We start from the raw sequence: 13705 nt of genomic DNA on the forward strand, positions 1-13705 counted from the left end.
GGGGCGCGAGACACAAACTCTGAGTGAGGAGTGTGCGTTCATTTCAGTGCGACAATTGAATAAATATCATTTTGGGAGAAATAAATATGTCAGCGAGAATAAACATCATGGAGATAAACAAAGCGCCGCGGGGGTTCCTCCCTGCTTGTTTGGAGATCAATTATCTTTCGCTCTCTCTCTCTCTCTCTCTCTCTCTCTCTCTCTCTCACACACACACACACACACACACACACACACACACACAACTCTTAGACACTTAGAAATGACTACGTGTGTGTGGTGTGTTTCTCTTAATCTTTCTGTAGGCTGTAGGCGCAGGTCCTGGAGGAAACGGGGTCCTCGGACCGAGAGCATCATTTCCCTCCCTGGTACCGCTCTTCTAATAAGTTGTTCATCATCAATGCTGCCTCTGCGTCCTTCTTCGCCCATCCAACTTCTGTCATTCATTTATCCCACTAAAACAACAAGGGGGGGGAGATGTGTTGCAGATTCACCCAGAAACAGGTAGGTAAGGTGTACGGTAACACCGTGGGAAGAGGCCAGGGAACTGCCCATCTTGAGCGGTGAATGTTACCACGTAAGTTCCTTTTTAATTATTTATTTGTATGGTTTTGAGCCTTGGGGTGTTTTTAGTGTTTTAAAGATTCTGCCATGCGGTCATTATATTAGTTGGTCTTGCTGATTTTATTATTTCATTTAAAATTTTATTAGTGGCATGGCAGTGGGGGTGCGGTGGCGCAGTGGGTTGGACCGCAGTTCTGCTCTCCGGTGGGTCTGGGGTTCGAGTCCTGCTTGGGGTGCCTTGCGACGGACTGGCGTCCCGTCCTGGGTGCGTCCCCTCCCCCTCTGGCCTTACACCCTGTGTTACTGGGTAGGCTCCGTATGGAACAAGCGGTTCAGAAAGTGTGTGTGTGGTGTGGCAGTTTTAGGATTAATTTATTTATTGAATAAAGATTTTAATTATCGGAAATGATGAATGGAGAAATTTATTCCTGTCGAGTTGGACAGTGTGTGGAGCCAGATACCGTTGGATGGGCTGGTGATCCATTTTGATCCAAAAAAAACGTGTGTGTGTGTGTGTGTGTGTGTGTGCGCACGCGCGCGCACGTGTGTGTTCTTGGTGTCATCTCCTCCCTGCCACATGTTTCACTCCTTGGAGTGTCAGTTCATTACAGTGTCATGGAGTTAAGTACTGGTGTTCACACACACACACACACACACACACACACACACAACTGTGAATCATGAGCTGTGAAATAATCCAACAAGATGAACACATATGAAACAGAAGACATGTGAAACATATGAGAACGTGTCATTTTCCCTGCCCAAACCACAGTAAACTCGGGTCCCATCTTACTCTACGGCATTTTGCCTTTTTCGGGCCCTTTCGTCTCGCAGAACAGGGTCCATCTCTGGCGGTGCCAGGAGTCGTCCACACGGTGGTGCCGCTGGCCGTCCGAAATGTGTCTGTGCTCGTCCAACATCCGTCACCCTTCAGCTCGGAGAACAATGTTCTGCTTTTAATGACTTCTGTTGGCCATGTGAAATAATAATAATAATAATCTCCACTTCACAGAGAACAGTTGGTCTCTTGAACATGTCCACATGCAGTTCAGGGGCCTCTCGGGGGACACTCCTGGTCCCTTCCTGCCAGCGTTTCCATCGCAGTTTGGATTCGCTGTCTGGGAGCCGGAGCCAAATGGCAGCGCTGAGCTTCCTGGGCGACGACCACCCGCTCACCTGTGTGTTCGAACCCAAACCCCCGTGAGCCACTCGGAGCCACTTGTTGAGCCCATCCGCAGTGTACGGTGACATTTAACGGGGTTCCAGCCCAAAGTGCGAAGCACTAGAAACACTGAGTCCATACAGGGCGTCTCATACGCTCCAGTGCTGGTGAGAGCCACTGACCCAACAAGCTGGCGAAGAAAGGAGGTTCTGTCATGGGTCCGAGCCCCGACTCGGTGCAAGCGGGACCAGAGACCAGGATGAGAAGGCAGTTGGAGTCCATGATGGACATTGGCTCACATCCCCTCTGTGAAGTGGTCGCCTGAGCTCCTTCAGTCTTCTGTCTGCCCATCCGTCCATATCCCTGTGAGCTGTTTGGAAGGAAAACACCCAACAGAAAGGAAGTGCAGAGACAATGAATGGGTTTGGCGCCCACATCTGTCCTCGAGGACGAGACACATGGACAACCGAGTCTCCGCCCATTTTCTCCTGCTCCGGACACATCGGCTCAGTTGTCAGCCGTCGGTCTCGCTGCCCTGGAGACGAGTCGCTGTCTCCCCACGTCTGTTGCAGCGGCCGTTCAACCGGAATGGTGGTCAGGCAGCAGAGCGGTCATGCGGTCACATGGCCCTGCGCTGGGGTCCAGTTGGCCACTTTTTCTGCTGCTCTCACACATTTCTTCCACTTTGCTTACACATTATAATTGATTACTGTGGATAGCACCGACCGTCTCCACACTCGTCCCGTTCGCACACGCCGATGTGTGCGGTGACAGGAGCATCCTTGACTCAAAGCTCCTGCAGCGGTTGCTTTCCTGGTACTGGAACCCAAAATAGTCTGGTCACACATTCAGTCTTCTGCAACGCTTCTCTTAGGCACGAGTGTTTGCGTGTGTGTGTGTGTGTTGGGGGGGGGTTCCATGAGGACACCTCTGTAACTCAGACCTGCAGCAAATTGATTCTGATACACACAACTCCCTCATGTCCCACAGAAGGTAGGAGGGGGCGGACTGCAAAATGACCCATTTACTGAGAGGATTAAAGGACACTTTTGTGGGACATTTTACTGGCCCATACGGAGGGTGGGGCCTAGCGGCGTTTTAGTGCAGCAAGTGGTAGGTAACACACTTTCATGTCTGCAGCTAGGTCTCGTTCTCTCAGTTTAATGCATGAATTGTACTTTTGCTGAGATGTATTTCACTAAATGAATAAATGTAAATGTTTCGGTGGTTATACCAATACGAGGCCATGGGACTGGAGAAGTAGAATACATGGATGTCCTGCGGGAGGGACGTGGAGCCCATTGTGCTCTGGTGTGAGGGATTGCAGTGATCAGCTGCATTGCCACATTCTTTACTGCAACATGAATTACATCAGAGAAGTTTCCAGATTAATTCTGAACTCTGTGTAAAACTATGTCTTGCTCTCTATGGCTTACAAACTGCATCACTGTCTTTCAAGAGCTCACCATAAAGCTCTGTTTCCACCTGTCTGGCGTCACCAGCTCTGGGGCCACCGAGTGGGGAAACGGGAGCCCGTTGGTGCCAATCGGTGCCTTCGCTCCTCCGAATATCCCACATCGCAGCAAACACAAACGGCATTGTGACTGGACCCGACGCGGAGCCCTGAGGCACCCCGGACCTGAGCTCTGAGTAACTGGGGCTCACGCTGTTCACTCTGACAAACTGGGCTCCGTCTCAGGGTCCGGCCCTCTGCCGAGACCGGTCCGTGGTGATCTACCTTCTCGGTGTAAAAGCTCCCGAATTGTTCTCCAGTTGGGACACGCAGCTTTCCGGGAGTCCTACTTGATTGGCTGGAGCACCTTGCTGCCGTGGATCACGCGCAATCTGCCGCTATGAGTAGGAATTGCTTGGCAACCTGGAGCCCAACAGGAAGCCGGGAGCCGTCGATGAAGCGTGGAGATGAGATCCTCCGTGAGCATTCATTTCAGCCCACTGCCGGCGGACGTGTGTTCGGCTGCCCCGGAGTTCACCTTTCGCTCACCTCCAGAGAAGGGGCTCCTTCCATCTCCAGCAGTTCAGCACAAGCACGGAAAACCCTGGAACAGGGTGGAACTCGACAGGAAGGGTACGTCTGCAAACTGGATGACCTGTGGCTCCGGGCACCAAGCGAAGGCAGATGGTAAGACGGAGTGACGCCGCGGTTCCTTGGCACCAAGGGTCCTGCAACACGCCCTGCGGACAAACGGTGCGATCAGCTCCAGGTGAACAGTAGCGCCGGGCCACGGTGTTCGTGACACACACACAGGAAGCAAACAAAGAGACACGTGGTGAGGCAGCAGTATGAGACCGGTCCCGACTCGGCCGATTACCGCCAAACACGCGGCAACAACCGTGTGCGATTCGTGTATCTGGAGCTCCTGTTGGCACAGTGAACGCTGGGACGGGGGGCGGAGCACACAGCCACCATGTTCATCTCACTACACTTTACAGGAGAAACGCTGAGATCCTTCAGTTTCAGCTTCTACGCGAGCAGCAGCTGCGCTTGACTTCTCCTCCTATCACACCTTGTGCACCAAGGCTCCTGAACTGGCGCCCAACCGGTGGTGACAGTGGCCACATTTACAGGGAACGCCATGCTCCGGGCAATTTCCGACTAGGCTATGACCCAAGAACCTTCGGCGTGCGGCCACGGAGCAGGTGAGCGGCGTCCTCCTCTCAGCGGGAACATTCCTCACGACATCGCCACACATTCCAGCGTTCGCAGCAAAACACGCGTTCATCCTGCTGCTTCTCACCTGCAGTCTACATCATGTCTCGGGCTCGTTTGACGTTTTCCATTTAGCACGCAGCCGTGACCCTAGGGGCAGCTGGGCTTCGTCTCCATGACCTTTGCTTAATTGTCCTCCGGGGGGCGCTCAACGTGCCCTTTTGGGCGTACAAGCACCACATGTTCGAATTCTGCAACAAATGCACAACCGGTGGACGGTGAGAAGGAGCCTCAGCGCAGTGCTGTTTATTCCAGGAGCTTCCGAGCATGGGCCACCGTGCAACACAATCACTTCATATCAGCAACATCACTGTCGTTCATATTCAGTGACTATGACTCTTATTTATTTACTTCTGAATTTATTTTATTACTCTTATTTTTGACTGTAAGACGTAACGCTGCTGTTTGCCGCCACACAACAAACCCAACATGCTGCTCAGACGGGGAAGTAAAAGCCAAAAATGTGTTCAGATAAACACATCTGCTAGGGCTCCCAGTGACTCCTCCTGAGCTCAGACCCGGGTTCGAATGAGAGCCCAATGCAGAGTCGTGACTTCCTGGAAACGGTGCAAGGAGGGAGGAGGGCGGCAGCATCATCCTGTTGCACTCGTGTTTCATTGCCTGTTCAAGAGTCCATCTTCTGCTCAGCTTCTTCTCTGTACTCTCACCTGTGCAGCTGAACTTCTGCCGCTGGTGGCAGAGCCTCCCTGCACGACCATTTGGCACTGTTGGAGATAGCAGATCATAGCAGCCCAACTCTGTGTGTGTGTGTGTGTGTGTGTGTGTGTGTGTGTGTGTGTGTGTGCGAAGCTCCTGTGTGACAAACAGTTTGTGACAATCTGTCTTATTCATGGATGGTTTATGTGTTGAAGGAGCATCATGGAACTTGAGTGGAACTGTAGGGTCAAGAGGAGACGGAGATGTGATGAAGAGGAGATGGAGATGCCTAACCAGTTTGAAGAAGGCGCTGCATTGTGCAACGTGCTACACAAACCCTCGTGGGACTCGATGCTCTTCAGGGCTCCACGCCGATGCCCTGCACCTGACAGCAGAGGCCCAGAGGTGGCGAGAAGGACAAGGTCAATGAAGCTTTTTTGGAGACATCATCCAGCTCCATGACTCTTCCTCAAAGGGCTCTTTGTGTGCCGGATGAGTCCTCTGACCGCCCCTGGCTCTTCAAGAGCCGTTGACACGCAGGAGGGTCTCCATGGCAACGTATCCCTCAAGACACACAGTAATGACACTAAACCAGCAAGTGAAATGTCATCATTAAGTGGTTTCAATGTGTACCTTGTGAGGGACCTCGTTTTTACTGCGTCTCGGGATCTTCTTCTGCGTGTGACGGATAAACTGTGTCCATGTTTCTCGTTACTCATTGATCAGACAGCTGAGACTGAATAGAAGTGGAGATGAAGAGCTGTAGACAGAGACACACACACACACACACGGTGCTGATGGAACTGAGTGGACTCAGTGAACTCACGATCGTGACAGAAGGTTTGATCACGATGAAAGTTTATGCAGCTCCTACAGGAACATTGGCAGCTTCTTCACACAATGCAACAGCTGTGGAATCGGACTCATGTCGGACTGCGCGCATCTGGAATCCTTTGGTTTGCAGTAGAACAAAACTGTAATGCTGAGGAATTCACCACAGCAGATGAACTGACCCCGAAATGACCTGGAGGGGACTTCCAACACCTTCTACCGTAGTAAGAAACAATGATGTCTCCAGAGTGAACAAGAAGCACCTGCTTGACAAGTTCAGGTGCCTGCAGCACAGACCTCACTCGTGTTCACTCATCACTGTGTTTCCTTCTCCTCTGTCCACCATGTCTGTCCCCCCAATGGACACCCAGAGACAGACGGGCAGACAGAGGAACAGAAAACCAGGGAACTGTGTGAGGAGCTGCAGTCTACAGTGGACAATCTCAAGGCCACTAGTCCACTTCAGAGACCTGAAATATTTAATGTTGTCAAGATGTTGGAGGCCTGTGACCCTGGAGCCAACGTTCCTGGACATGGACACAGGTGAAAGATTGCCCAAATAATGGGTGAAACTCCTCCAGGAACTGCCACACATATTGACTGGCTCTTCAGACACGAGCCAGGAGAGTCTCCACTCACACTGTCCAGCACCAAGTCCTTCTGAGAGAATGACCTGTGGACAGACAGGAGCACGTCAGGGTGCCTTGGTGCAGGACACCTTCTCTGTGTCTGCAGAAAGCTGGATGAAAAGCCTTCAGAGAAAAAGGACACCTTCCCTACAGTGGGACCTGGAGGAGCTGTAGTGATGTTCTGGGCACGCGCTGGTCCCTCCAGCTCTGGACGCCTTGAACGTGTCCCTGGCATCAGGATGTCAGGAGAACAGGAGGCGTTTTGGAGCGCGGTCTTATACCCAGCGTCAGGAAGCTGGGTCTCCATTTGAAGTCAGGGGTCTTCAGCAGGACAGTGACCCAAAGCATTTAATGGGGTGATGCAGTCGTGTGTGTGTGTGTGTGTGTGTGTGTGTGTGTACACACTGTAAGCTGTTTTGGAGAAAAGCATCAGATAAAGGAATAAATGTAAACAACATGGCTGAGTTTGTAGGTCACCCCGCGTCCTTACAGCAGTTTCCGGGCAGCACGGACACTGGCCCTCGGTGAAAGGCGTTCTGGGAGTGAAAGCTCCTTTGTGGGTGTGGTCTGGCAGCGAAAGGTTCTAGTGAACATGTGCTCTTCACCTTTGACCTTGGAGGAAGTGCAGCGGTGTGTATGTGTGTACGTACAGAATGCGTGTGTTATATCTGTTCTTCTTTAATGTTTCTGACGCATGTATCCCCCCCACCGGACCCCCAAAGAACCAATCAGAGTCCGCTGCTGCGGTGACATCATTTCTGCCCTTTAGGCCACATTTTAATTATTATATTTGAAAGTTTAATTAACCTCCCCCCCACACACACACACACACACAAGACGAAGCTGTGCCTGTTGCACGTTATACTTTCACTCCGTCCAGGTGTGTAACGCCTGTGTGTGCAGTTTCCACAGCGAAGCAGCAGCAGTGCTTATCACACCGGGCCGGTCTCCTGGCGGGGGCGGGGGGGGGGGAGTGCTGTCTCACAAGCCCCGTGACCAGTCCCATGACGCAGAGGATGCTACGCTGAATTATCACACACACGCGCACACACAGTGCTATTTCACACTGTTGTGAAGTTTACTGGAATATAAGGGACTTATGCATCCTTGGGGGGGGGTAAAGGCAGCTTAGCTCCATACACTGAGCAGCGCGTCTCACTGTCTCTGTGCCGCTTACAGGGCTCTGAATGCAACATGATGCTGCCACCGCCGCTGCCACCGCTGCTCCTTCTGCTGCTGGGGGTGGGAATGGGCTTCGCCCCCGAGGCCGACCACCCCCGCCAGGACCACCAGCCCCCGCGGACCTCGGAGCCAAAAGCAGGCGAGTACCGGGGTAGGCAGAGCCTTGTCAGGAGGGGCACGCAGAGACAGGATTACGACTGACAGTGCCGAGCATCTGCGGAAAGGGTTCAAGTCCCGGGTTCGAGCTGCCGGCTCGTCGCGTTCCTGCCCTCGTTCTCAGCTGAATTCGTGGCGCAGGGAGCCGTCGGGCAGCGCGTCGCTCCATCGGCCGCCAGCGTCGTCGGGGGAACACGGAACCGGGGTGTTTGTGATCGCAGCCTAGTGGGGGGGAGCTCTTCGCTTCGGTGCCGTTTCAGGCCAGTGTCTGTCCAGCTGAGAACAGCCCACAGCTTGTCCAGCACCCCCCCATTCACTCCCACCTCCTCGAGTTACCACTCACTTGGCAAAGGTGTCACCTGGATGACAGTTAATGACACGGTGACTGTGAATTCTGGACACACACGCGCACGCACACACACACACACGCGCGCGCGCACACACACACACACCTGAGCTCCTGGATGAGCAGGTTCACAGAACATCTCCCCTGTGCTACACACTACAGACTTACTTTGATCCTGTCAAGAGGCAGACTTTGGAATCACATCTCGACGGTAAACAGTGGTGACAGAGAGCGTTACCACGGCGACCATGTCCACTGGAGGACTCTTGGCTTCATGACTCTGCTCGTCCGTTCTTTCCTCAGATGCCGATTCTGCATCACTTGAAGCCCATATTTACTACTGCCGCTCACCCAACATGGAGACCTTCACCTGCTGGTGGCGTTTCCATGGCAACGCTTCGCAGAGTGACCATAACATCACTGTGTCGCTCACCTACACTGTGGGGTAAGGCCAGCAGGGGGCGACGGGGGTTACGTAACAGTGCTAAGTGGTAGCAGTTCGTCTGGCTCCTGAGTGCTTGGTGTGTATTCACACACACACACACACACACACACACACACACACACACACATTACTTACAGGAAATATGTCTCCTGAAGCACTACAGGTAGCTGTAATTGTGGTTGAGCTCATAAAATACAAATACAGGTGCAAGTACCAGTGTAAGTAGTGTATCTAGCAGTGTAAGTCACCGCAGTGAATAAGGTGTGTGTGCGTGTGTGTGCTGATAACACTACAGAGAGTTCAGTGGAAGTGGCTTTGGAGAAAAGCATCTGATAAATAAATAAATGTAAATTAGTACAAGTATAAATAGAAATACAGGTATAAGTACAAGTACATGTCCAGGTCCACACAGCAGTTCTGAGGCCAAATGCAAGTGAAGTGAACGGACAGTAGCGCAGCAGCGTGTTGCTGTGTTACTGTGCTGTACTACGGTATTGGCTCATTTCGCTGTAAAGCTGTTGTTTGAAAGCAGCATCACCATGTGGCCAAACAGAGTGAAAACTGTTAAGGAATGAGTGTCAGTGTGGGGTGGCAGGAGGTGAGACCCACCCCCCGCTGGTCTCCTCGGCGCTTTAATCTTCTTCGCGATGTCGGATTCCAGGTTCTGTCCCACCTGGAGGTGGTCTGAGCTTTGTATCTGTGTACAGCACTGTAAAACAGGGTACAGCAGAGTGATGAACGTTGGCTCATATGGTGGAAAGAAATAAACTAACTGTATCCTAACTGTATCTAAGTGTCTCTTTCTCCTACTGTAATGAACACATTGTATTTTCTATGAGATGTTCGTCTCTTTGGAGAAAATTCTCTGATAAATGAACACATGTAAATGTACAACAGGGTACCGCAGCGTACGGCAGTGGGTTCTCAGCTGTACACCGTGTCCTGTGTGCGCGGCTCTGAGCTGTACCTCGTTTACCGCGTTCCAGCAAGGGGCCCCGACAGGAGTGTCCGGACTACGTGAGCGGCGGACCCGACAGCTGCTACTTCGACAGCCGTCACACCCGGGTGTGGGAGATGTACTGCATGAGCGTGACGGCCCGCGGCGCGAGCGGCCTCCGCACGTCCCAGGAGCTCTGCGCGGACGTGGCCGACATCGGTGAGAGAGGCAGGGACTACGCTCCGCTGCCCCTCCCCCACCCCCCACCCCGCACCCCCAGGAACCCGTCGTAACCCCTGTCCTGTTGCGCTCTTCCTGCTCGTCCCCAGTGGAGACGGATCCGCCCTTCGACCTGACCTACCGGCCGAGCAACAGCAGCGCCGACGAGGCCGGGCGTACCACGGTAATATCCTGGCAGTACCCGATCGCTGCGGACGTGCAGATGGGCTGGGTCACCCTTGTCTACGAGCTCCAGTACCGACGCGAGTCGGAGCCCCGCGACTGGAAGGTGCGTTTCCTCCTGCGGCGTCGGGTTCCAGGGACACCCTGGGAGAAGCGAGAGTGACGGGTGGCGCCCCCTGCAGGTCAAAGGCATGTTGCGCGAACCTCGGCTGGAGCTGCCGGAGCTGCCGGCGGGACGCTACGTGGTGAGGGTGCGCTGCAAGTCCCACAACTCGGAGCTGTGGAGCAAGTGGAGCGAGAGCCTCACCGTGGATATCCCAGCGAGACAGACGGCAGGTACATGTTGACACACACACACACTACAGTCTGCTATACAGGTGTTCCACCACGGAGATGTTGAGATGTTTCTGCAGTGGTGTCTCCAGACAAGAGTGTGGCCTTGGCCCTGCTGATGAGCTTTGGGTCCGTGGCCATCCTTCTCATCGGCTTTGGAGTTGTTCCACAGGGGAAGAGGTGAGTGTTCGCACACACACAGCATACCACCTGAAATTATTCTATTTTCAGGGCACGTGTACCTCGTGTTACAAACATCTGAGTTACAGATTTCTGAAGATTCAAACATTTCCAAGTTTCCTTATTTTTCGTTGTATTTTTTTTCTCCGTTCTGGTTTCCAAAACTTCTCTGTTGCCCCACAGTTCTGTTTTCTGCCACTACGGACTCAGAAGGGGAGGGGTGGGATGAAGAAGGGGTTTCCAACACCTTCCAGATTTTTCCAGACAGTTTCCATTCACACACACACACACACATTTTCAGAACCGCTTGTCCCTTACGCGGTCACGGGGAACCGGAGCCTACCCAACAGATTTTAATTTACCGGTGACGCAGTGGCTGACGCCAGTGCATCAGCAGTCCTGAGCTGCTCGACGTGTGTGTGTGTGTGTGTGTGGCGTTTGAGTCCAGCGCGGAGTATGGAGTCTGAGCTGCATCTGAGACTCTTACAGAAAGTTCCAAGTGACTAAACAGAGTTTCCCACCTATTAAGACTGGCAGTGAAGAAGAGGATAATTTCTGTATTTGGGTTCAGCTTTCTGGAAAATCCACTTGGTGTGTAACATGAAACACTTTTTAACGCTTTCTCCAACTTGCTCTCCGTTCTCTGCTCCACTGCTTCGTTCCCCTGTAGAGCCCCGTAGCACAATGCCGTCACGTGCGTGTAGAGCTCAACACAACATAGTGAAAAGGAGACGGTGGACACAACTGGTGCCTTTCTCACCTCCGACGTTTGCAGGAGGGGGGACATAGACCCTGCGCAGTGTGAGATCAAATAAATAGATTCAAATAAGAAGGTATTTCCTTCTTCCGACCACATAAGTCCGCTGCGATACACCCCCATACACACACTTCAGCGATGAGGACAATCCGTTTCCGTCTGCGGGACTGAGCAGCTTTCTGTCCGAATGTGCGTACATGCGTGCGCACGCGTGTGTGTGTGTGTGTGCAAGTGTGTGTGTGCGGACGGTGGACAAGCTGTTTAAAACGCTCCTATTGTACCTGTCCTCCGTGTAGGATAAAGGCCTTCCTGCTGCCTCCTGTCCCCAGGCCTCGCATCAGAGGGATCGACCCCGTAGTGCTCAAGGTTCGATACTTGCGGGTGGTCTTCTCATATCTTCTCACGTGACATTGACTGTACCATGCTTTTACACCCGAACACACTACTACACAAACACACTGCAACATTAACAAACTAACACATTAACTCACTACCATGGTGACAGGGAGGGGATGTGGTGGCACAGCGGGTTTGGCCGGGTCCTGCTCTCTGGCAGGTCTGGGGTTGGAGTCCTGCTTGGGGTGCCTTGCGATGGACTGCCGTCCCGTCCTGGGTGTGTCCCCTCCCCCTGCAGCCTTGCGACGGGTGGTTGGGTTAGGCTCCGGTCTGCCGCAACCCCTGCTTGGGACAAGCAGTTTCTGTGTGTGTGTGTGTGTGTGTGTGTGTGTGTGTGTCTGTGTGTGTATTCTGAGAGGCGAACATACTGCAGTATTACATTAACATAGTGGGACGGTAACACCACGGTATTCGCAGAGCTCACTCTGCTCTCCTCTCTCTCCAGCGCGGCAGAGTGGATGAGATAAACCAGCTCTTCTTGTCCCTCCATGGCTACTCGTCCCCTCAGTGCGCAGAGGACCCTTGGCTCCACGTCACCCTAGACGAGAGGTTTTCCTTGAAGGAGAGCCACACCACGGTAAACACCTCAGGCCATGTACCGTTTGAGGGTCAGCAAGCCCTACCGCCAGTGGAGGACCCCACACCCTACTGCCAGGGTCCTGGCCCCTACTGGGAGGGCATGCCGCAGAGCCAGGAGACTCTGAACATTGGAGGGCCTGGCTGTGCCCCCCAGACACTGACCTTTCCCAGCACCCCCCATGTGGTGCAGGGCTACACTACGGCTATGAACCCAGCACTGGTACCAGCTGCCTGCCAGGACTTTTATACCTGTGTGGCAGAGGTCAGCTCCCAGGGGGCCGTGCTCCTTTGTCCACCCGACTACCTCACGGAAGTATTCTACCTGCAGCTCCGAGATCCTGCACAGCCTGTTAAGAAAGGTGCTCAGGTGGACATGGAGAGGGGTGGAGTTCACTGGTCTGGAGCTGCTTACACCTCCCTGGAGAATCTGAGCCCTGAGAGCACAGGGTATGTGGGCGTGGCCCCAAACCACATAGGCTGGCATGAGGGCGGAGCATTTGTCCAAGCAGGCAGAGATGTGGGTGTGGCTTCCACACACGGTGGTCTGGATGTGGGGGGGGCTTCCGCAAGGGATGCCCAGAAGTACACAGTGGCAGAATGTCTGTGTCCAGAGAAAAATGAGCTCAGTGCGCCTCTTCTGCCAGCTGCAATGGAGAGGATGTGAACACATGTCCTTGTGGACACACACAAACACCTTGTATCCACACACCAGGTGCTTCAGCGGGAAGCAGAGGAGCATAAATGATTTTGAATAAACGAGCACATGACGTGTTGCTTCGTGGCACCGATCACAAGCACTCCATGAAGGACATATTTCACGGTGGGGTAGAGCAGCCCTCCCTGTCCAGCTGTCCTGTCTCCAGGTCAGGGCTCTTCTCCCATGCTGCTCTCATTCTCCCCCTCCCTCTACAAATGGCTGCACTGCTGGTACGGACCCTCTGTAGGACATATTGTAGCACGTACGCACGCACACACGCACGTGCACAGTGTTGCATGGTACGCCTGAATTCGTTCATCCTGCAGGTCTTCTGCACGCAGCTGAAGAGCGTCAAAGACAGAAGGTGGCAGGCCCGAGCAGGTCCGTCGGTGATTGGGGGAAGGTGTGTGTGCGCAAATGCACTGCTCTCTCGTTGCAACATGAAGCACTTTGTCATGTCAATAAACCCAACTGCTGGCCTGCAGGTGTATACTGTAAGTGTCTTCTCAAAAACACTGGTGTGAACAAACACACACACACACAGTTAACAAAGTGTTTAAGAGCAGCTTGAAAAGTCTTCTCCTTTCAGACTGTTGGACTCGTTTGCGTTTGACTTCTGAAACACTTTCTGGTGGAACAATAAAATATAAGTGGTTCTTGCGATATCAAATATTGTCCATGACAGATGCGAAAGCTGAAGACCTGTGTGAGACAGAATGCA

General features: G+C 53.0%; 1 protein-coding gene across 1 annotated transcript; it reads left to right on the forward strand.

Moving 5' to 3' along the window:
* Nucleotides 1-518: 518 nt before the first annotated feature.
* LOC108931949 (growth hormone receptor-like) lies at nucleotides 519-13361 on the forward strand. The gene is made up of 9 exons (XM_029258116.1): nucleotides 519-577; nucleotides 7754-7895; nucleotides 8562-8703; nucleotides 9690-9859; nucleotides 9970-10148; nucleotides 10225-10378; nucleotides 10456-10555; nucleotides 11609-11678; nucleotides 12154-13361. Exons 2-9 carry the CDS (start codon nucleotides 7769-7771, stop codon nucleotides 12949-12951), a joined length of 1740 nt encoding a protein of 579 aa, XP_029113949.1. The 5' UTR covers nucleotides 519-577; nucleotides 7754-7768; the 3' UTR covers nucleotides 12952-13361.
* The last annotated feature ends 344 nt before the right edge of the window (nucleotides 13362-13705 follow it).

The sequence above is a fragment of the Scleropages formosus genome, chromosome 14 (genome assembly GCF_900964775.1).
Source record: "Scleropages formosus chromosome 14, fSclFor1.1, whole genome shotgun sequence".
Taxonomy (NCBI): Eukaryota; Metazoa; Chordata; class Actinopteri; order Osteoglossiformes; family Osteoglossidae; genus Scleropages; species Scleropages formosus.